Source organism: Neofelis nebulosa, chromosome 4 (genome assembly GCF_028018385.1).
Source record: "Neofelis nebulosa isolate mNeoNeb1 chromosome 4, mNeoNeb1.pri, whole genome shotgun sequence".
Taxonomy (NCBI): domain Eukaryota; kingdom Metazoa; phylum Chordata; class Mammalia; order Carnivora; family Felidae; genus Neofelis; species Neofelis nebulosa.
In genome coordinates, this window is record NC_080785.1 from 20641430 (window position 1) to 20666405 (window position 24976).

At 41.0% G+C, this 24976-nt stretch overlaps 1 protein-coding gene across 3 annotated transcripts in view; it reads left to right on the forward strand.

Moving 5' to 3' along the window:
* Positions 1–4986: 4986 nt before the first annotated feature.
* Positions 4987–24976, forward strand: part of CHCHD3 (coiled-coil-helix-coiled-coil-helix domain containing 3) — a 288454-nt gene continuing 268464 nt past the window's right edge. For all 3 annotated transcript variants that reach the window (XM_058724244.1, XM_058724246.1, XM_058724245.1), the window contains exons 1-2: positions 4987–5238; positions 16404–16491. In XM_058724244.1, coding sequence (XP_058580227.1) covers positions 5158–5238; positions 16404–16491 — 169 coding nt within the window. In that variant the 5' untranslated portion in view covers positions 4987–5157. The remainder of the gene's footprint in view (positions 5239–16403; positions 16492–24976) is intronic.

The following is a 24976-nucleotide window of genomic DNA, read 5'->3' on the forward strand; positions in this document are numbered from 1 at the left end:
TATGTGGTATTAAGTGATGTCTGTTAAGCAGAATGGCCACCAGAGCCCATACTGTGATGACGATGTAGTACAGCTTATACAATTTATTGTGAACAAGAAATCAGTAGCAAAGGCTACTATGAGGTGAAAGTGAAAGATAGATGGAGAGGTCCTTGAAACATGGAGAACACTGCCTCATGATTTTACTAGATGCATGGGCAGTGCAGGGGTCTGTTTTACTTGACCAGTGATGAGATACTAAAGGGACACCATGTGATTTGTGCCATTACTGTGGATATTTTCCAAGACATAAAGAGATATTGTCCTACCGTACTTATGAATACCTTGTAATTATTGCTGACTTGTTTCATGCTATTTTGGCTTTCTAATCTCTTCAAGTATGCTGCTCAAAATTCTTGTATTTGAAATATGTCGCATAAGCACACTTGTGCAGGCGTGCGCACACACACACACACACACACACTTCATTGTTTTTATGATTCTACATACAGTAATTGGTGGGGAAAGCTTTAAAGCTGCTGTCCTGTTCTGGCTTGTTGAATAAGTCTCAGTCTATATTTCCAGAATGTTTTTATATTGATTGTCTGCACTACATAAGAAGCCCTTTTCAGTGATTTTAATTGGTTTGCTATAACTATGGCAACTATATGTCCTAGATTTTCTAGGATGATCCTGATTTCAAGGACTGATTTAATTGTCTCTATAAGTACACAAATAATAGTCAGAGCATGTGTTCCAATTTTTAGCTCAGAAAACATGATCGTTATATCTATCTTCTATTTCAGCACAGGTCATAGAATCTGCGTGATATCCTGTGCAGGTGAAATGCTACTCAGAAATGTGGGGGAGAGGCTATGATGAACAACACATTCATTAGTGTTTCTGGTTCAGGACCAGGAACAGGTCTCTCTCCTTCCTGATATCTCATCATGCCAGATCATCTTCTTTCTTTCTTTTTACCTCTCCTTCTCACACACTTCTTCCTACATTCCCAAGTAGTATATCAGGGACAGTCAAGTGATGTGTGAAGAAACGTGGTAGAAGAGGGATCACCAGGATTTTGCTTCTGCAACTTTGTGTTTAAAGTTGGAATTGAAAAATCAAGAGTATGTAGTGCAAACCTTCCTCACGTGAGACTTCTGGAATTTTATGTGAGTGATTTGGAAGTCTAGGTGTGTTTTTATTTTTCCAGGGGATGGAGGGAATTAGGGATGATTGCAATTTTGACACCAAAAGCATTTATTTATTTGTTTTCTTTATTTGGAGCATTAATTCTAAAGGTTTGAGATGGTGGGAAAGTAAGAAGTCACTCAGGATGAAGGAATTGGAAGGTAATGTTGCTTGCTGGCCAAGCTAAGCGTTGTGAACAATCAAAGTACTGCCCAGTTCTCTGTTCTGCATCAATGCAAACTGTTGACAGCCAGTGATTTCACTTAGAGTGCTGGTCTCCTTGTGAAGACTGAAGAGAATGCTATGTTGTATCATTGTTGTAGATGTTTAGGTAGGCTTCCTAGGATTACAAAGATTCTTTGGTAAGGGCATGTGTACCCCAGAGCCTAGGAAACACGGAACAGCTGGGCATTAGGAAGAGTAGGAGCCTTCAAAGATCCAGTCCTTATAAAAAACTGCAGTTTGAAGGCCTTTATGAATCCTAGGGAACTCCGGAAGCTTCTGGAGCTGTGGGTCTCCACCCCCAACACCCCCATGCTATGTGTAGGACTGAGCTAATTCTGAAAGGTCCAATTTATTCTAGTATCTCTTTTGATTGGCTTATTTTTCAGTACCTTGAAGCTTCTCAGAGTTTCTTTTTTTTTTCTTTCCCTTTTTTCTTTAAAAATCCTATTTTAGACTTTAGTGAATGATAAATAAATTTCTGTCATATTGGTATGGAGCTTTCATACTGTATAGTTCACCCATTTGGGGTATACAATTCTATGAGAGTATATGCAAAGAGTTCTGCAAACATCACCATAATCTAATTTTAGGACATTTTTATCACTGCTCCTCCCCCCCCCCCCAAAGAAACTTTGTTCCAACTAGAAGTCACTCTCCATTTTACCCCCTCCTAGCCCCTGGCAAGCCTAATCTACTTTTTTTCCCCCTATGAATTTGCCTATTTTGGACATTATATTCAAATGGATCATACAAGAAGTGGTATTTAATGTCTGAATTCTTTCACTTGGCATAATGTTCTTGGGGTCCATCCACATTGTTGCAGATGTCAGCACTTTATTACTTTTTATTGCTGAATAATATTCCATTTTCTGGAAATGCTACATTTTGTTTACCAATTCATTAGCTCACAGCATGTGAATTGCTTTTTGCTGCAGTTATAAATGAAATTGTCTTCTTAGTTTCATTCCCAGCTTGTTAATTGCTAGTGTATAGAAATTCAATTGGTTTTTGTATGTTCTTATATCCTGCAAACTTGCTGAATTTTTAAAATTATTTCTAATAGTTTTTTTTTAAGTGGATTTCTTAGGAGTTTTGTATTTATAAGATCATGTCATGTCATCTGTGAATAGAGATGGTTTTACTTTTTTTCCAGTCTGGATACCTTTTATTGTTCTTATAATTTCTACTCCCCTATCTTTAGCTTACTGTGATGCCTCATAGTTCTGCCTCAGAATTAGAGCTTTTCTCTTTGCTATCTTTTTGCATGCTCTGAAATTTCAAGTTTAAATTTGAGAAAGAAACAGAGAGAGAAAAGGGAAAAAGACATATAGAGTCTGAGTGGCTCAAGCGTTAGCTGTTATTTTTGTTTGGATAAAGCTTTGCATTCTAGCTCATAGGTCTCTGGGTAATTAAATGACACCTTTGGGTTAGATGATCACTAATAAGCTGTGGCCAGAGAGAAAGGGAGATCACAGGTCCTGGGTAGCTCAGGAAATTATCTTTAGAAGGGACTGTAGGCATGGCTTGGCCTTGAAATTGATACAGATAGACCAAAGTTGTTATAGTAGGCATTTTTCGAAGAATGAGATGTATTTTTTTCAAGTCAAGGTTTTTTTTTCCTTTGTAATGTTGGTTGGAATGGATTATGAATTCCAAAGTATTTTTAGATTGCCTAATAAGATTAGTTACATGCTTCTCTATCATAAAATATATATTATGGCAATATGTTACCTCTCATACTTCGGCCTCCTCATCTTTATTTTGTTGAAAGAACTCATTTAGTAGCTGAAGGGCATAGATTCAAGATAACTAGTGATTCCTTCATATCTCTACTCTTTCCTTAAACTCCTGTAATTAGTTATTTTGATAAGAATTTACTTAACATCTGCTTTATGTAGAACTTCCAATAGGTAGTATATGTTGGGGTAATAAGTGAGGAGAGTGTGTATGTGGAGGGAAGGTGCCAATGAAACGAAAGACAGAATCCCTGGTATTTTTAGCTCCCTGTAAAAGCAAAGTTTAAACATAATATACAATTTGGGGAAAAGTACAAAGTAACATGTAGTCTCAAAACTGCAAAGTGGCATAATAGAATTTGGAAACATATATAGTGAAAATTAAAAAAAAATGATGACATAGGATAAATTCACTACTCTGCTACAGGGATACAGAGATGAAAAAGACATCGTCTTGGTTCTAAAGATTCCTACAGTAATAAATTAGCACATAACTGAAACTCAAAAATGTTATTGCAGTTTAAGGGGTGCCTGGCTGGTTCATTAGGAGAAGCATGCAACTCTTGACTTTGGGGCTGTGAATTTGAACCCCATGTTGGGTGTAGAGATGAGAAAAACTTAAAAAGAAAGTGTTACTGAAATTTTGTGAAGGCCTATGTAATAAGAGGATGCTGTGTTGTGGTTGGTTGTAATGTTGAAAGGGATCCCAGGATCGTACTGTCATTAGCCTTATTTCCAAATCGACCTCCGTAAGACTAAGGTCACATAACTAAACTTACATGTCACAGAGTAGCAAATAATAATTTTTTAAGGGGGGAGGGGCAGAGAGAGAAGGGGAGGGAGAATCTTAAGCAGGTTCCATGCTCAGTGCAAGCCCATCGCGGGCTCAATCCCATGAACCATGAGATCGTGATCTGAGCCAAAATCAAGAGTCCCACCCTCAGCCGACTGAGCCATGTAGGCACCACAAAAATAATACTTTTAAATGTGTGTGTACATTACTTAAAAATTATTTACTTGTAGAGGTGAAAGTCTGAACTAGAAACTTTCCAAAATAGATTATCTCAGCTTTGTCTGAAGTAGTTTCCATTCTTCCACTAATTCATGCTACTTTTAGCAATCACTTAACTTTTTCTTTGCCTCATTGTATTATGGCCTAACTAGCTTATATAACTGAAGTTGAAGGAGACACAAGAAAGTGAATGATGTGCATGTTTGGTGCAAATAATTTATGGTCTTTGTTTTCACATATGCAGATTTGAAAACCATTATATTTAAAGTTTTACTTTACAAAAGTAAACAAAACAGTACATAGTATATAGTCCTCATGAGGTAAGGCCATTGGCCAAGTTCTTAATTTTTATTTTTACTTTTTTATGGTTAAGACTAAACTAAATGTTAAATTTTGCCTCAGATTTTATAGTTAGGAATCTAGGAATGGCTTCATTTGCCGGGTCATCTCCGTAATTAAACTGTGAGTTCCTTTAGGAGAGACATTGTATCTTTTAACGCACCTACCTAAGTTTCTAGAATATTTTCAAAGTACGCTTTGTTAGATAAACGAACTTCCTTGAAAGTTGTCAGGCTAGAAGCCTTTCGGGCAGTCAAGACCACATCTCCCAGAATGCCATGCTCCCCTTGCACCCCAGGTCTGAGGCGGGAACGTCCCAGCGACCATCGCGCCCGATGGAGACTACAATTCCCAGTGTCACCCAGGGGCTCCGGAAACCTTGTCAAACAGAACCTGTTGCCATAGCATCCGGGTCTGGACCAACCAATCAAGGCGCCCCTACCGAGTAGAGGCGGGCCATTCGTATCTCCGACCAACCAGAGGCCTTTTTGTTGTGGAGCGTGACCGGAGGAGGCGGGAGTTCGGGACCGGCGCCTTCTCCTTGCTCCTCGGGGTCGTGGCCTTGCTCCCGCCGTGCAAGGGAAGAGTCCGGGCGTGTCCACGCGCGTGTGTGCGCGTGGGGCCTGAAGTGCTCGTGCGTCCAGCTAGGTCTCTGTGGGGGCAGAAGCAGGAGCCATGGGCGGGACCTCCAGCACCCGCCGGGTCACCTTCGAGGCGGACGAGAATGAGAACATCACCGTGGTGAAGGGCATCCGGGTGAGTGACAGTGGGCGGGCAGAGGGCCAGCAGCTGGATTCGGACCCCAAACCTCCGATCTTCCCGGGACTCGCTCTGCCTGGTTTCCCCCGTCCCGGCCCCCAGTGTTGTCCGGCCCGAAGCCGAGTTCTCTGGAAAGAAGCTTGAAGTTTCAAGACTTGGGACATTCATTCAGAGATATTTCCTGGTTGTGTGCTAAGTGCTGAGCACTGTGCTGGAGGGCGTTGCGGGGGTGGGGGGGGGGGATGCCACGCTGAATTAAACCGGCCAGGGGCTCACAGGCTAGATTTGACTCTTGCTCACGAGTAGTGGGACTTTATTTGAAACCCCTGTCTTCCTTTCTGTGAAATGGGGCTTGTCTTACACCCCCTGGGTTCAGGACCCCAACTCTCGTTTTGCACTGCCCCCGTTACCTTTCTCAAGCTGAATTGGCTTTGAGGAGACCTTTACCTGCTCTCGGTCGTTTGGTGCCCTCCCTGTGATACTACCCGTTGCCGCACGCTCGCACACTCCATAGGCTTCTGACCTGCCTGGGGTGACTTCTCCCTCTTCGCTTTCACTTGGTACCTCCTCTTTCCCTCTGTGGCCAGCCGTCTAAGTTTTGGGCTAGACCCAGTTGCTTCAGCACAAGTGTCTGCCAGCCTGACAGGGCCTGAGACAGGTTTGCAATTTTTCAGACCGCTGGGAGTCATACAATCAGTTCTCAACCAGACGTCGCAGAGGAATTTTTAATGTTCCTGCACGTGCTTGACACATAAACTGACAGCTTGAGTTTTCTCTAGGGTGTCAGCACACCAGCACTAACTTCATTAACACACTCGCTGCTGCACCTGAATTTGGAGCCTCTTTTTTTTTTTTTTGAAAGTATGCCTGAACCTAGTAAATAAAGCGATTTCACTTCTGAACGTTTTATAATATCTTTTATTTTTCTTCCTCTGTAATTACACCGCCAGCACAAGTAAATGAAATGTATCCATTATTTTTAGCATGTTATCAGGAAATAAAATTTCTTAAATATTTACAATGTTTACAAACTTTTTACTGTGAGACTGTTACCTTGAGAAGAATTTATTAAAGTTTTCTTTATAGAAACTCAGACTGTTGAACTCAGTTTTTGGTCTGTGACCACCATTTCTTTATATTAATGATAGTGCCACATTTTGTAATAGAATGTGTGAGGCTGCCTTGCATTGTTGTGGTTTAGTTGGTACTCTTTGGAGTAAAATAAAAACTACTATAAACTCTGAGTTTTATGCAGAGATTTGTTTAATCTTGCTTGAGGCTTTGATTGTTCCATACCCAGAGAGTGAAAAAGAAGAGTAAGAGGAAACAAAATAAATTTTGGGTGAGAAAACATTGGCCAGAAGAATGTGTAAATCATTATTCTCATGCTCTGGTACAGACACAGTGATGAGAGCAAACTAAATTAAAAGAAAATTTGGCCACAGCACAGAGGTTAATATCAAATATTAGGTAAGGTTAAATAGGGTAAGTATGATGATAGGGGTATATAATAGACTAAAATGGAGAGATTGTTTAAAAACTTTTTCTTAACTTTTTACATAAAAGAAGCTGTGTCTTTTGGCTGCTCAGCTTGACAGCTGTATTCTATTTTTTTTTTCCTTTCTCACAGAGCGCACTTTATTTATAATAATCCAAGCACACACCATGCTCCTTTTGACCTCTACGCTTTACTTTTCTTCAGGATCTACCCTTCACCTGGAATGCCCTTGCAGTGTTCTCCCAGTTGCTTCAAATCCTTCTTTTTCAAGGACAGTTTGCATCATTCCGAGCTTTGGTTTTCTCATCTGCAAAATGATGGGGCTTGAGTACATCTCTAAGATCTCTGAGCTTTTCAAGTTCTGAAATTCTGTGAGTCTAATGGCACTATAAATTTCTTGTAGCCATAGTCAACCCATCGCATTTTCCTCTAAAAATGGCACGCTCTTGAATTGTTGAGTATTCGGGGGTCATTCTGAGTTCTTTGAGGTCACGGTCAAAAGAGCATCAGTCAGAGTTAAACAGACCTCGGTTTTAAGTCTCAGACTAGGCATTTATTAGTCTGTGGCTTTGGACAAGTCACTTTTTTATATTTGGTAAGAAGTTGAGGTAAGGTATTTAAAATATGGGGCACATTGTAGATTTTCTAAAAGCAGCCATTTTTGTAAGGTTTCATCACATCTAATATTTGAAGATTCTTTGGAGGTGCTGTGTAGTATAGTGGAGAGAGCACTTGCTTTGGAACCAGGCAGACCTGGGTTTAGTCCTAGCTCTGTGTCTCACTAGGCTCTGTGGCCCTGGACAAGTCACTTTTGACTGTTTCTTTGTTTAGCTGCATACTGTAGCCTGCTTGAAATACTTACGTATCAAGCACTACTGGTGAGAAAGTTGACAATGTATATAGGCATTTAGTATTTTGACAGTGTTTACTACTTACATGAGTAATAGCTATTATTAGAGCTGTTCAAGGGAATGGATATATAAAGTTATATTGAACTTAAAAATTAGAGCATGTTGTGTTCTCACGGCATACCTAAAGATGTGGACGGGGAAATAGGAGTCCTGAGTTCTGCAGCTGATCGTCTGTGTGATTTTTTTCTTTAGGCATTTTGTATATTTTTTCAGCTGATTTCTGTATTTTTCTTAGCTCGAAAGAGTCATCTTGTTTCCCTATGAGGCACCGGGAAGGATAAGCAACAATCTCAGTATCATAAGTGAGTTACTGGTTTTAGCTCAGTTGATTAAAACATGGTGCCGATGAGGTCCATGCTTCAATGTTGAACTGCAGATAGGTAGTTCAACTTGGCTGAAGAAAACGTTCCAAATTTGCCCAATGTCTAATATTTGTCCTCACTCGTAAGAAATGAGAGCATAGGAGCGATTCCTGGACTCAGTCACTGCTGGAAAACCAATTCTGCATTCCACTGATAAGGATAGTAATTTCGTCTTCATTTATCTTAATATAGGAAGTGTTGCACTTAGCAAACAATATCAGGCTTTCAGTAACTAGGCTGTGTTTATTGATAATGTTTGTCTAGATTTTTCTTGCTGAGGTCCTCAATGGCTAGCAATTAAAGGACCTACTTACAATTTTAAGTTTAAAGTTTATTCTCACCTACGACATGTTCTTTTCATGGTATTTATAGGGTCTTATTTATTTCCTTTATCCTTAGCAATTGATAGCTTTCCCCCCACTTGCATAAAATCACCCATAATCTTACACCTTATTTCAGCTTCTAATCTGAAACAACTCATGGTTGGATGAAAGGCCACCTTCTTTCCTTGCCTTCCTCTCCAAGTCTAAAATAATTTCTAGGGATAGAAAGACCAAGCATTTTCATTACTCATATTACATGTGCTTAATAGGATTTTTCTGAGCACCTGCTGTGCCTGCTCGGAAGGCATGCTTACCACTCAGTCTTCCACTGGTTTATCTGAAACATCAAAGCTTTGAGTGAACTCTTCCAGAGCAAATGTCAACTTCAATGAGTATCATTTTCAAAGTAATATTTATCGTGCTTTCCAGGCATAAATGAGTCTCTGCAACTGGCCTTGAAGTTGCAAGCTGAAATTCATGGGAGCCATACATGTGGTAGTGTGGATACTCACATGGAACACAGCTAATGCTTTGGGGAAGTATTGGCAGTTGGGAGCCTCTAACTGAAAAGATTATTTAACGTGAGATGTTGTTGAGGATTCCGGAGAGTGTATATTAGCAGAGGCAACAAGTCCAGTCAGTCATGGGGAGTGCGGAGGGATGTTGTCTAGGTAATTCAGCTAACTGGTGGATGATTGGTACCTTTGCAGTTTAGCATCTGTGACTCTCTTGGGCAGAGTACCCTGTTAAACTTTCTAGGACTTTTCTTTTTAAAGCTTTCTAAGATTTTATGCAGGTAGTAGAAGTTCATTTCCACTAATGACAAATGCAAAGAAATGTTTGTGGCAAATTACAAACATAAGCTAAAAATTACTGTATTTATCTGTGTGTCTCTCCCTCCCTTGCCATGCCCTTAAGTGTTTAGGAGTAACAGCTTCTAAATAATAAGGGCAGTTTTTGGAGCCTGTGTCTTAAAATGGTAATTTAACAAAAAGCAAACCAGTACTCTCACAGAAAATGACCTACGTGGAAGGAAGACCGAGCGAGAAAAATGGGTCTGACTCCTTTAATCTTTTGGATAAGATGCATCTGGAAGAGATGAGAAAAACTATTATGGAGGTTAGGGTGTGATTTATTTGTCTCATGTGGTTGCAAACTTTACCTCTTGGAGAAGGGTAACTTAGGAGCTCCCCTCATTTTACTCTGTTCCTTGGAAGTGGAAATACTTTGTCCATCTCACGCAGCCTCCTGTTTCTGAAAATACCGGATTCTAGATTGGTGAGTGGTGTATTTGTGCTCATTTTATTTTATTATTATTACTTTTTAATGTTTATTTATTTTTGAGAGAGAGAGCCAGAGAGAGAGAGAGAGAGAGGCAGAGCGTGAGCAGGGGAGGGGCAGAGAGAGAGGGAGACACAGAATCTGAAGCAGGCTCCAGGCTCCAAGCTGTCAGCACAGAGCCCGATGCGGGGCTCGAACTCAGGAACCGTGAGATCATGACCCGAACTGAAGTCAGACGCTTAGCTGTCTGAGCCACCGAGGAGCCCCTATCTGTGCTCATTTTAGATAAGACCAGTCAAGGTGGGTGGGGAGATTTGAGTTCCACAGCGAACTCTGTAGGATATGATACACCTCTTTTCCTCCTCTCTGGAGCACATGTTGGTGTGGTGAGTGGTTCAGAGCTTCGGAAGCCCCATTTACATAAATTTGTCTTTAGCATCAGTAGAGAATAGGGCAGATAATCAAAGTCAGTGGATGGAATTCTGCGATGTTGGCAGGCCCTTCTCTAAGTCATCTGTCATGTTAGAACAGTGGTTCTTTTAGTTCACAGATTATTGTAAATCTGTGAGCTATAGATTCTGCCTAGAACACTGCAACAAGCAGAGAGTTGTATACAGCTGAGGAATTAATCCATGGGCCCCTGAGTCCAGGGACCTCCGGGCATGATTCCAGTGTGTGTGTGTGTGTGTGTGTGTGTGTGTGTCAGAGAGAGAGAGAGTTTGCCATTGTTTGCTGCAAATACTTTTTGTAGATTGCACATGATATTTGCCTTGCTGGGGAGTAAGTACAGAGAGGTCTAGAAAGCAGGTATAGTAGCTATAGGTCTTTAAATAGGACAGAAGCTTTTCTAAAAGAAGTACCCTGTTTAAGGGAAGATGTTTCCTGAAGTAGCTGCTTCTCTTACAGAAGGCTGCTTATCCAGCTCTTGCAGAAGCTTATGTTCTACCTCTGATCCCTTTTGGGTCTGTTCACATCACAAAGAAGAGTTGTTCTAAAGCTACAGATTGCGGGTGTAACCCTGACATGTCAACTGCTTCACGAGTACCCCGGTTCCCAGAGGAGATGGGGGGAGGGTGCAGGTATGAACCCATTTCTGCACCTGGAAGGTCAGCTCAGCTGGTGTTCACTGGAAATACAGAGGATAACACAGCATGGCAATTGCCTTGTATCAGCGTAGCTGAGAACGGCCTGGGGTAGGGTGAATCATGCTTGGAGTACGCAGAGTTGCAACCATAGGCTGCCGTGGATGTGCCTTTGGAAGGGCCTAAGGATCCACTGACAAAGATTTTAAGAACAAAACAGGGAGGTTGATGCTCAACACAACTTTACGATGTGTTTATCAACTCAAAAGATGAATTGTGCTGCTTTGGACATGACATGCTTATACACTTACTGAAATACAATCAAAGACCACATTGGGGAATGTTTGGAATTGATGTAAGAATTTGACATTAAGTAGTAAGTTTTGAGGCATCAGATAAGCCACAAAAATAAATAAAAAGACTTAGTGATCAGGCTGAAAGAGACAGTACACTTTACCCAAAGAGTATGCATGGATAGGGACAAATGAGAACTTTATGTAATCGTTTTAGGACTTAGGGCAGCTGTCACCGGCAATAGCTGTAGCCCTGGTCTTCATGCACCGGGTAGCCGAGGAGCTCAGCCCAAGCTCTGATGAGCTGCTGGACGAGCATGATGACAGGATCAGTCCAAGTCCCCATGGCTGGAGCCGTATTGCTGGTAAAGTTTTACCAAGTATGTGTGTAGGTAATCCTCCCCAAAACCCTGGGCGTAGGCCTTCTTCAGTTTCAGATGAGGAAAATGAGGCCCCTGGAGAGGACTTCCTTAGGATTGTATAGCCAGGAGGTGGCCAGTGCTTTTTCCTCTATTTGGGTCAGCCTTTAGTTTTACTCTAAAGGGATAATACTTTTGAAGCTGCTTTAGTCACTGGAAGAACTTTCTGTCGTATTCATTTTGAAAGTAGCAATAGGTAGTGGTAATGTATGAGTTTGGATGAGAAATGGATGAAGTGATATTTAGAGGAAAGGGTAGCCTGTGCCCAATACAGGTGCAGGTTTATAGCTAACACTTGGTTTTTAGCAAACAAATTCACTTTCTGATTGTGTAGGATATATATTTAGTGTAGTTGTAGTTCTTTGACTGGCCTGAGCAATAGAAATATAAATTAACATGTAAAATTACGTGTGTATATAATTTATCTCAAAATAACCTTAGGTGATTGGCTTTAAACACAAATTATGTTAAATATGTAACATACCATATATGATGTATAATAGTGTATGATATGTGATATATATGTAATATATTATGGCATACTAATTTAAATAGTCTATAAATATACATAATGTGTAGTATATTACATTATATATTGAACGAGCTTTATATACATTATGTATCAGTTAATATAGTTTTAAGATTCTAAAACTTAGGCTCATTTTACCTCCTTAAGAGGAAGTGAATTTATTTTGTCACATAGGATCGTAGGGGTATATTGTTTAACAGAGAAAGCACTGGCCTAGAGATTGGGGGGTTACCGCTTATCCTGATGCTACCAGAAACTGGATGTTACTCAGGATTATAGTCAGTCAGTCTTAAAGGGTTTTTTCCTAAGATGTATCTCAGCTTTGCAGATGAGTTTCAACAGCAATGTCAGTGGCTGTCAGTTGTTACAAAAGATGCAAGTGGCCCTGACATCTTCAAATAGAAAGTCCCTTGACATTGTCCTTTCTAACTTCGATTTCTCCTCCAAGAGCCTTGGGATTTTCCTCCAAAGATGCCAGCTTTTGAGCTGTAGTCTTTCCCTTAACTGGCTCCCCCTGCATTCCGGTTTGGGTCCTGAGATACAAGTAACTGCTCAGGTACAAACTGTTTTGTTCACTGATGTCTTCTTGCAGGGAACATTTGGTGAATGATTCCATAGTATACAGGAGCACACAGTTTTGTTGAAAGGAAAATACTTGTTTTGTCTTTGGAGATTTCTGCAAGGTATCGTGGGGCACAAATAAGGGTAGCCCTTGGGTAAGCAGAGTTGGAATGGAGTGGGAACTGATTTGGTCAGAGAAGGCTGTGGGATGTTTGAACTGGATTTTGAAAGGTGATTCCCTCCCCCAGGGCCAGGGGAGAAGGCAATAGAGCCATGTGTAAAGGCAAAGCAATGGCATCAAATAAGTAGCCAGTATGGAGGTGGGGAAACAAGGTATGAAGTATTAAGGGAAAGGCTGTGGAAATTGAGGTTGGAGAGTTAGGCCATGACCAAATGATGAGGAAGTCTTGGGTGCTGTGCAGAAGAATTTGGACTTTTCTGTCAACAGAAGGTATGAAGGAGTTGAAGCAGGGGGTTACCATAATCAGATTTGTGTTTTAGGAAGGTTATTGATGGTGCCATGAATTAGGGCAGGGGAATTGGGACAGGAGAAGGAATGTTGGAATAAGTAGATATTTAGCGGTTGAAGAATTCATGACTCAGAGGACGAGGGAGAACGAAGAGTCAGGGTAAGTCTTTTGTTCTGATTCAGAAAGTTGGATGGAGGTGGTGTCATTAATGAGATTAGGAAAGCAAGAAGATGGAGAGATTTTGGCAAATAAGAATTCAATTTAGGAGATGTTGGGTTTGAGGGGCTTGTGGTCTGTCCAAGAGGAGGTGTCCATTAGGCAGTTCAATGTATAGGTTTAGGTTTTGGGACATGAAGGATTTAGAATTCATTAATTCATCAACACAGCTATCAAGGGAGTGGATGAGATTGCCAACAAGAGCTTTGAGAGTGAGAAGTGAATAAAGGCAAGGGAGGGTATGTGGACCTCTGGCATCTAAGGGTAGGCGAGACGGGGGAAGCCTGCCAAACAGATAAGATGTGGCCAGAGCCCTAGGGCTGTCAGGATGGTGGGTGGTGAGAAAGGCCACTGGAGACATTTCCAGAAGAGGAGAGTGACCGCAGGTGTTAGAAGCTAAAGGGAAGCCGTGTAAGTTAGTTGTATAAATATAAACACAAAAGATTATTTGGTCATTGGTGACTTTTACAAGAGCACCACTGTACTGGGTTATAAGCTAGATGGTGGTGAGTCAAGGACGTGGAAGTTGGAAGGAGGTCTTTGCGGATAGAGGAGGGGGATCACCCAGTTACACAACTCACAAACCTGGCTGTTCTGATGACTTCTGCTTCACTTCCATGGCTAGTCAGACACCAGGTCTGGCAATAAAGCGGGGTACCTGAGTGGGACCTTGAGACTCAGACTTCCTGGGTTTGATTCTGGCTCCATTACTGATAAAATATAAAATCCAGGCAAGTTATTTAGTCTGGTTGGGCTTCACATTCTCACCTATACAGTGGAGAAGTGTCTGTCTCATATGATAGGTGAGGATTAAATGAGGAAAGTGTTTTTAGTGTAACGCCTGGCACATAATAAGCACTCAGTGAATGTTAGCTATTTTAATCCTAAATATCTTTGAATGTGTTCCTTTTGGATGGCTAATAATTTTTTTTAAACAACCTTATTGTGTATTTCACGTATTATAAAATTCACCTGTTTTCTGTATACAGCACTTTCTAGTAAATTTACCAAGTTGTGCAACTATCAGCGCAAACCAGTTTTTTTTTTAAAATTTTTAATTTTTTAAAAATTTTATTTATTTTGAAAGAGAGAGAGGGAGAGAGAGAATCCCCAGCAGGCTCTGCAGTGCAGAGCCTGATGCGGGTCTTGATCTCCCAAACCGTGAGATCATGACCTGAGTTGAAGTTGGATGTTTAACCAACTGAGCCACCCAAGTGCCCCAGCACGATCCAGTTTAAAAGAAACTTTTTTTTTATTTTTTAATTTTTTTTTATTTTTGAGACAGAGAGAGACAAAGCATGAGCAGGGGAGGGGCAGAGAGAGAGAGGGAGACACAGAATCGGAAGCAGGCTCCAGGCTCCAAGCTGTCAGCACAGAGCCCGATGCAGGGCTTGAACTGACAGGCTGTGAGACCATGACTTGAGCTGAAGTCGGACGTTTAACCAACTGAGCCACCCGGGCGCCCCAGTACAATCCAGTTTTAAAACATTTTCATCACCCCAGTAAGATCTGTCGTGTTCATTTATAGTTAATCCCCATTCCTACTCTAGCCGTAAGAATCTATTTCTCTACTTTCTATCTACGCAGAGTTGCGTTTTTCTGGGCATTTCATATAAATGAAATTATATAATATGTGGCCTTTTGTATCTGGCTTTCTTCCCTTAATTGTTGTTTTGATCTATCCATATTGTAGCATGTGGCAGAACTTCACTTCTTTTTACTGCTGAATTGAATTCCATCGTATGGATACATAATGCTTTGTTTATCCGTTTGCCTGCAGACGGACATTTGCGTGGTTCCGCTCTTGCTATATTATGACTGATGCTGCTGTGAACATCCCTGCACAAATCTTTGTGTGGACATATGCTTAATAGCTTCTTAATTGGTCCTTTAGCTTCCTTCAGGGGACTTCCTGCTTCTGTTCTTGTCCCCCTCCAATCTGTTCTCTACGCAGTGGCTAGAGTGATCTTTCTAAAATGTAAGTCTGATCTTGTCATTACCCTGCTTAAAATCCTTCGATTGTGCCCAGTTGCCCTCAGGATCAAGTTCAAACTGTTTCACTTCATGGGTTTGCTAGGACTCTTCAGAATTCAAAATCTTATTTCCCTGTCCACCTTCTCTCACTGTGCCCTCTCCCCAGTTTTGTGCTTCAGCCATTCTTCATTCATTCACATATTGTTTCAGTCATTTCTTTAGCCATTCACTCAATTAACCAGGCTTATTGAGGCTCTGGGGATATAATAGGACATCCAAATGCTAGCTTTCATGGAACTTCCTTTCTAGTGTAAAAGGCAGGCAAACAATGCATCAGATAGTGGTAAGTGCAATAAAGAAAATAAAAAGAATGGTACAATAGTAATTCAGGGACTGATGACTCTCAGACCTTCCAGGCCTGAGTGTTCCTCAGAGCCTCTGCCTTACTGCCAACTGCCTACTTGTTATCTGCACTTAACGTCTGATGGTGGCAAGCCCTGTTTCTCATCTATACCGCCATGTGTTTTCCTCTTCTTGGAGTACTGTTATCCCTTTCTCTTCCTAACACCTGCTTATCTTTCCCAGTCCCGGCCCCATGCCCAAAGCCTGGCTAGATGTCCTGTCCATTATGCCTTCTATATACTTCCATTCTAGGCCAGCTGACATAGGCAATGCTCTTCCTGTTATATTTAAATGCCTGATGATTGTTTCCTCTAACCCACTTTATGCAACTTGATGACTATTGAATACCCCAAGTCTAGCCTGGTTCCTGGCACGGGATAGCTGCATAATAGAATCTGTTGAAAGAGCAGTTGTTTGTGATTAGCCTGAACAGGAGGGATGGAGGGACACCATTTCCTTTGAGACTAGAAGGAAGGAAGGAACTAAGACCTGTTGCTTGCATAAATTAATTTGTAGGATTAGGGGAGGAAAGTCAAAGGCGTTTTCTTGGCTTACGTTTTCTCAGAGATTAATTTAGTGCACTGTATAAAATGAGGACAGGAGGTATTTATAATGCGCAATTAGCAGTGCATTAGGAGAAATAAAGTAGTGCTGTAGGGTGCATCTTGATGTCTTAAAACTTTTCTTCCTTGCTTTTAGTTTTATAGCTATTAGCTTTCTTTAGGCCATTCGTTATACATATTGATATGGATGACTAAATTACTCGGGTGCTATTGTACTGTTTTCTTTCTTTCCTTTTTTTTTTTTTATAATTGATTTTATTTTGATGTTGCCTTTTCAGCTTTCAGAAAATGTGATTGATCGTATGAAGGAAACCTCCCCATCTGGTTCGAAGTCTCAGCGGTATTCTGGCGCTTATGGTGCCTCAGGTATTTCAGAATTTTAATTTTAGAATTTTTAGTAGAAAAATTATAAGCGATAAAAGTTTACTTGGTAGTCAACTTCTTCTACACTCCTCTGTGTCTATTGTTATTTGGGTGTTCGGCTTTTTATTTATTTATTTATTTTTTATTTTTTTAAATGTTTTATTTATTTTTGACAGTGAGAGACAGAGCATGAGTGGGGCAGGGGCAGAGAGAGAGGGAGACACAGAATCCCAAGCAGGCTCCAGGCTCTGAGCTGTCAGCACAGAGCCCGATGCGGGGCTCGAACTCACGGAGTGTGAGATCATGACCTGAGCCGAAGTCGGACACTCAACCGACTAAGCCACCCAGGCGCCCCTAGTGATCGGCTTTTTATATGCAATGTTAGAAATCAGTACCAGGGTTTCTTAAATCAGTACCAGGGTTTCTTTTAAAACATTTTGCATTAAAAGGAGAATGAATCTACTTGCAAACCAGTCTTGGGAACGATTTTTTTTTCTCAGCCAGCTTCTGAACCCTTTATTAAGTTTTGGCAGGTTACTTCATAATATCTGTATAGAATGGATTACTTGTAGGAATATTAGAGATTTAGGAATAAACATTTATAATAAAATATTGAACTTAGAACATATCGACTTACTGTTTCCAAATTGTGAATATCCCTAATGCTTTCATTTTCCAGTAGACTTCTTCTAAGTTTATAAACAGTTTATTTCTTCTCAGTCTTAATTATTGATGAAAACAAGATGTTAAATGAAATCTACAGATGATTATTAAGCCTCATTTTATTTGTGGATCCTGTGGAATAAGAGACTCTTTCTCTTTTCTTTGCTCTCCCCTATCCCATCCATTTCTTCATCCAACAGGTAGTTTATTGAGCACCTGCTATGTGTGTGGTACTGTTCTTGTGCTACTCAGTGTGATGGATGGACCCTCTGTTTATTTGGAAAATGGCAATGAGAAAATAATCGAGATGGTTAATCTTGGACTAAGTAGTTTCTGTATTTATTAGAAAGGGTATCGTGTGGCAAATCTGCCTCCAGACTGAGATACACTGAGAAAGATGAAATGCTGCCCAGATGCCATTCACTTGGGCATAGTCTTGACCTTCTTACCAATCATTAGTTATACCATGAATTGAGCTTCTGATATGTTTTTTAAAGCAGAGGGTAAGAGATGAGTAAGAAATAGTTGAGTAAGAAATAATGAATAAGTAATAGTTCTTGCTGTTAATGAATCTTCTTGTTTAGTGGGAGCATTAAGAGGGGTTCACAGTTCATTAACATTAGGAAGTGACCACTCCCTCCTTGCCAGAAACCCTTTCTTTGGCTTCTGGACCACACACACTCCTGGTTTTCTTCCCACCTCTTCAGCCTAGTTGTCTTTGCTGATTTCCACTAAGTAATTTCCCCCAATTCAGTGGCTTTTGAATCATAATACAGATGCCCATGACTCCCATAATTGTATTACTAGCTCTGACTTCTCTCCTTGAAACAAAACTTAGGCAATGCCTACTTGAAGTCTCTGCTTACAGATCTTCAACGTAACATATCCAAAGTAAGCCTCTTTGATCTTCCCCAGACTTGCTTTTCTCCATCTTTCCCAGTAAATGGCACAGGTGGTCAAGCCCTAAACCTGGGCCCCATGCTATCCTTACTCCTTACTTTGGGCCATTAGCCAGTCTCGTCCCATCCATCTCTACAACACACGGGAATGTGACCCTTTCACATCTGTCTCTTCTGCTGTAGCACCGACCTAGACAACCAGTGCCTCTCACCTTGCCATCTGAGAGCCTCTTAACTGGTTCCCTATTTCCTCTCTTGTCCCTTTACACTTTGCCATGCACACAGAAGCCTTAGCAATCTCAAAAAAAAATTGATCAGTCCAGGTCACATCCCAGTGGTGGCTCTCCATGGTACACGGAATATAAATTGAACTGCTTTCCTTGGCCTCTGAGGCACACCATGACTGGACCCTTTCTGTTTTTCATCTCATCATTTATCATTTCCTACCATCCTTCTTTTACTTGTGTCCGGTGACTGCCATCTCCTCCAGAAGGTAAGCTCCAGGGACATGGCCCCTTATCTTTTCACAACTGAATTCCCAGCTTCTAGGATAGTTCCTAGTGCTTAAGTGTTGAATTAATTTAGGGTGATCCCATTATCCATTTTGAAAGTAGCTACTCGTGATCGTTTTGGAATATAATTCTATAAATTTAATTCAGGTGGCATTTACTTTATTGACTGTCCACTATTGTGCAAATAATTAAGCTAGTTGTTTTGAGAGGACACATACACACAAAACTCCTCTCCTTTCAAAAAGTTTTGGGTTTTTGGGCAGAAACAACTAAGTATATAAGAAGATGATAAGAAAGATAGAAGCATAGTATAAGAGAAACCTAGAAAGATACTAAAGTTAAGTATATCAAGTATTTTGGCTTAAGAATAACTTTTGATATGTGGATTTTTTTTTAAAGTTTATTTATTTTGAGAGAGTGAGAGAATCAGCAGGGGAAGGGCAGAGATGGATGGGGACAGAGGATCCGAAGTGGGCTCCAAGCTGACAGCAGAGAGTCCTATGTGGGACTCACAAACCACGAGATCATGACCTGAGCTAAAGCTGATGCTTAACCGACTGAGCCACCCAAGTGCCCCGATGTGTGGATATTTTTTAAATTGGAATTTGTTCTACAACATGATTTTTTTCTGGGTAGATTTTTTTCCTTCCCTACAGTGTTAGGGAGAGAGGATGATAATGGTGATGATGAAGACAATGAAGTAATGATGGAATAGTGATAAATAATCCTTAAATGTCATTTGCATGTTTCTATGTCTTATCTCATTTAATCCTTATAACCCTGTGAGGGAGGGACTGTTTTTAACCTGTTTTATATAGAAGGAAATGGAGACTTGACATGATTAGTTATCTTGCCCAGAGTCCCAAAGCTGGTAAGCAATGGAGGTGGCGGTTGAATTCAAGTCTGTTTGACTCCAGAGCAGATGCTGTTAACCACCCTGTTTATTATAATTTGAATGGCACCCGGCTTCATTTGTAGAAAAGATGTGACAGAAACTAGTTGGAGGGAAAGAGCTCCCTTTTTAGTGATGTGCTGCTTGAGTTTAGGAAAGAACCTTCTATCTGTAAGTGATTGTTGCATCTTCTAGCTTTTCCCCACATTAGTTCTCATTCAGTAGTGCATTGGAGGAGAGAAAGTGTTTTCCTGCTTGGGTTGGTTTCTTGAACTGGTACTTTTGAGAGAGTGGATGTGGGTAGGGAGGCTTTCTGTGAATGCTCATGGTCTGACCTGCAGAGCATGACCCGACATCGTGATGCACCCTGGCTGTGCTGAGGCGTCTGTCCCTTCCCATTTCTGGGTTTGACATGACTGATGAACTCGGGTCCATGGCCAGCCCGGGCACTGAAAACTCTTTGAATGCCACCTTGTGTTTTGGTGGTCAGGCTAGAACTACACTCTGAATGGTAGCCCCCAGTCACACGTGGCTGTGAAGATTTAAATTAAAATTAATGAAAATGAGATAAAACTGATGTTTCAGCTCCTCAGTTGCTTGAGTCACATTAGAGTGCTCAGTAACCACATGCAGCTAGTGGCTATCTTATTGGACAGTGCAGATACAGGGCATTTTCATCACTGCAGAAAGTTCTGTTGCATAGTCTAGAATATATCAGTGCTTGGCATTGTGAGCTCCATCAGATGACTTCAATGATGTGACTGAAGTTCCTGAGCTCAATGGTGCTGTGTGTTTGAATCTTGTTGCCTGCCTTTCCCACATCCCAGCTCCCCCAGGATTGTGGGTAAGTGGACACTTCCGGGAATATTTCCCTGGGGTACACTATCTTCACCTCAGTCTTTTTTTTTTTTTTTTTAATTTTTTTTTTTTTTTTAATGTTTATTTATTTTTGAAACAGAGAGAGACAGAGCATGAACGGGGGAGGGACAGAGAGAGAGGGAGACACAGAATCGGAAGCAGGCTCCAGGCTCTGAGCCATCAGCCCAGAGCCTGACGCGGGGCTCGAACTCACGGACCGTGAGATCATGACCTGAGCCGAAGTCGGCTGCTTAACCGACTGAGCCACCCAGGCGCCCCACCTCAGTCTTTATAATAGCTTCCTGAACTGTGTGTTACAAGTGTCCTGGAGGTATTGATTCCTTAGATTCTGAGTAGCTGGGGAACACCTGTATCTTCACATTCTGCATAAATACTTGCTTTTTCTGTCTGTACCATGATGTGGTACAGGATGTGGCCCTCTGAGTAGAATATTTCCCTAATCTATTCCAACCTAACTCAAGAAAAGAACTAAGATCTGACATGCTGTTTTGAAATGGTCTTGCCCTTAGGTTAAGAATGCAGTTAGACTATGACGGTACCAATTAACAAAAATTTATTTTTCTTAAAAATAAGAAATGTTTATAAAAGTAGAAAGCCTCAAAGTTTATGTTCTTCTCTGTCTCATTTGGGGGTTTTAGTTAATACTCAGTAATAGAGTTTCTAAAGGTTTATCATTTAGATGCATTACAAAATAATTTTTGAAGTCTACATATTGATAAAAATGTCACCAGCCTTTTCTACATTTTTCAGTGTCACGTAAGTTATATATTAAATGTGAGTTGAATTTAAAAAAAAAAAATTTTTTTTTTAACGTTTATTTATTTTTGTCTTTTTTTTTTTTTTTTTAATTTTTTTTTCAACGTTTTTTATTTATTTTGGGGACAGAGAGAGACAGAGCATGAACGGGGGAGGGGCAGAGAGAGAGGGAGACACAGAATCGGAAACAGGCTCCAGGCTCCGAGCCGTCAGCCCAGAGCCTGACGCGGGGCTCAAACTCACGGACCGCGAGATCGTGACCTGGCCGAAGTCGGACGCTTAACCGACTGCGCCACCCAGGCGCCCCTAACGTTTATTTATTTTTGAAACAGAGAGAGACAGAGCATAAACGGGGCAGGGTCAGAGAGAGGGAGACACAGAATATGAAACAAGCTTCAGGCTCTGAGCTGTCAGCACAGAGCCCGACGCGGGGCTCGAACTCACTGACCACGAGATCATGACCTGAGCCTAAGTCAGCCGCTTAACCAACTGAGCCACCCAGGCGCCCGAGTTGAATTTTTTAATATTCATTAAAATGCCTTCTTCCTCTGAGGAGTCTCATTCATACCAGCCCTAGACTATTCATATGTGTGAATATAGGACAGCGTATTTGGTGGATTGAGAGCCCTAGGGTTTCTGTATATAGGAGCTAAGTTTTGTCATATATATTGTTTGAGAATATAATTGATGCTATAAGAAAGTGAGTTCCTCTAAAGACTTTACTGAAACTTTTTTTTTTGCCAAACCTTGAACCAGATCAATGACTCGTTGCAATAAGTATTTGCATGTAAAGCTGTTCAGGCAAAATAATATAATATGTGACACACAGCAGATTGTAATGCCACTTTAATAAATGAATGTGCTCTAAAGAACTTAACTGTGTCCTTGCTGCCTCAAATTCTTTGCTGTGTTATCCCAAATATGTTGGTTTGCTTTTACACCAGTTGATTTTTTTTTTTTTAGGCTGTTGTAAGGCGATATTAACATTGTGCATCTGTTTTGATTTAAAAACCACTGTTGGATATCGATTTTCTTCATTTCCACCCTGATCCTTTAGTTTTTCTGGCTTATAGTGAGGTCAGACCGCTCATGTTTGACCCTACCTAATGTTGAGGGAACTCTGTCCCCAAATCAATAGGAAAAAAAACAGGCAGGAAATGACATTAGGAGGCTATTTGTTGGTTTCCTAAGCCACTAGGAACCAGATGAAAATGATGAATCTGGGAAAAAAGACAAATAACTCACTTTTATTGTTATCCTCACTGGGCAAGTTTCTCTGTACATTTCTTGCCATTGTGAAAAATAAGAAAGATTTGCTGATTTGTGTTAAGTGTGTCACTGAGATCACTAAGTATTTGGCAGCCTTAACAAATTGCAGGAAACCAGTTTAAGCCGGAAATAGCACAGCCCAAACTCAACAGCCAATTTAGGGAAATAGATTCATCTATATGTTCTATGTGTTTTTCTCCCCAAATCTAGCCCTCTGAAATAGCTCTTTAAGGCCTATTTAGACATAACACAGTAGCGAGAGTTCACAGTAAACACGTTGCACTTGTTCCTTTGACTTGAGTTACAGGAATGGAAGGGAAGTTACAGAATCTAGGTTTCCAACTTTTAATACACGAAACTCTGTTGATGTCAGTGTCTCAGGTGTGCACTTTTTGTGCTCTAATAGATAATTTGTCTGACGGTTCCTAAAAGGAAGTTATGTGTATGCTATTTATTTATTTATTTATGAGGGAGGGCAAAAGTGAGCCAGGGGCAAAGAGAGAGGGAGAGAGAGAATTCCACGAGGAGTAGAGAGAGAGCGAGAGAGAGAAGTGGGGCTTACCTGAAGTGGGGGGTCATGTTCACCTGAAGTGGGGCTTGAATTCACAAAACATGAGATCATGACCTGAGCTGAAGTCAGATGTTTAACTGACTGAGCCACCCAGGCACCCTGCACACTATTGATTTAAAGGCTTTATTTATTTATTTATTTATTTATTTATTTACTTATTAATTTTAACTTTTTAAAAAAGTTTATCTATTTTGGGGGCACCTGGGTGGCTCAGTAGGTTAAGCTTCTGACTTCAGCTCAGATTACAGTCTCGCAGTTCATGAGTTCGTGCCCTGCAAGGGGCTGTGTGCTGACAGCCCAGAGCCTAGAGCCTGCCTCACAGTCTGTGTCTCGCTCTCTCTCTGCCTCTCCCCCCGGCACGTGTGAGTGCGTGCGCACGCGCGCTCTCTCTCTCTCTCTCTCAAGAATAAACATGAAAAAAAAAAGTTTATTTTGAGAGAGAGCGCACAAGAGTGAGAGCAGGGCGGGGCAGAGAGAGAAAGAGAGAGAGAGAGAGGGGTGGAGGGAGAGAGAATCCCAAGTAGGGTCCATGCCGTTAGCATGGAGTCCCGCATGATCTGAGCAGAAACCAAGAGTCGGAGGCTTAACTGACTGAGCCACACAAGCACCTCTCAAGGTTTTAAATCAAATTCTCAACTCAGTACATGCTGTTCTTAAAAACAGATCCACAGTCTATGTTTAATGGATGGTTGAACTCATATTGTTAATTCAGTCAACAAGTATTATTAGCATGGCAGTGGTCTTTGGCTTCAAGGAATTATTAGTTTGGTCAAAACCTATTTAACATTATAATGTAGTGGAGAAATACGAGTTTATTCCCCTTTACCTGCTCAGTTAATATTTTTGAGTTGGTGAATGAATATGTAAGGAAGATAGAATATGCTAGAGGGATAGAAAGTGTTTTAGGAATTCAGAGAAGACAGTCAAGGGCTCGGGCAGGCAGGTAACCAGGGGAGGTGGAAGTGTTGGTGTGAAAGGTGTTCAATAGACTCGGTACACAGATGTGAATACTTTAGATGAAGGGTACACGTGGGAGTCTCATGGGACAGAAGGTTGAGGAAGTTAAGGGATTGGCTTTTGTCCTATAGGGCCTAGTGGCTACTGAGCACTCCCATTTAATTTTAGGGTGCAAGTTTAGAGAGTTGCATTTGGTGCTACTGTTCAAATGTACTCAGATATTAATAACACTGTTATGGCTAAAAATGCAGTGCTGATTTTTCTCATTGATATTTTTACATTTAACAAATGTAAATGGTAAGAATATATGTTTTCCACTGGAGTACTAAATAAAACCATTTTCATTTTCATGAAAAGATAAGCAGCCCCATGAGCATTTTTATTTGTCCTTAACTGGCCCTGTAGCAAAAAAGAAAAAGAATAGACAAAGTTGCCCTCAGCTTTTTGAGACAGTATAGGGCACAGCAGATGATTTCTGAGCAGGGAGAGTGAAATGATACAAAAGGGTGCCTGGAAAGATAATTGACAGGATGCGCTGGAAATCAGAGACAGGGACGGCCGCTCTGCGTGGTGCAGATCCAAGAGGCGGTGGCAAAGAAGGACTTAGTGGACTTGGTGCCTCAGGCCACAGGGCTGGTTAGTGGCAGTCCCCCCCTCATCTAGGGCACCTTCCTCTGTATCTGTTGATCCGTCACTGTTGTGTTTTATTTATTTTTGAGGAACCAGCACAAATTTAAACTCACTTTATTTTAAAATCGAGAGCAATAGTTCCCTCCTAAAAATGGAACAAAAAAATCATTGACAATATAGCTTATATCCCATGGTATTTTGGGATGGTGAGAGGGGAGGCATGCAGAAAAGAAAAACCTCCAGCAGTAGAGGCAAAGAATTACAGAGAGATGCTTAGTAGGTTCTGACCTGTCACTGAGTCACACCTTCCAGTCGTTTTCTGTGACTTAGAACTTCTGCCCTTTGATTTCTGAGTTAACTGACCACTGGCTGAGCTGCTTTTTATTCCGTCTTCGGAGGCCCCTGCCCTGTGATTGGTGCAGCATAGCTGCCTTAGTGCTTCGAGGGGTTTGACATCAAG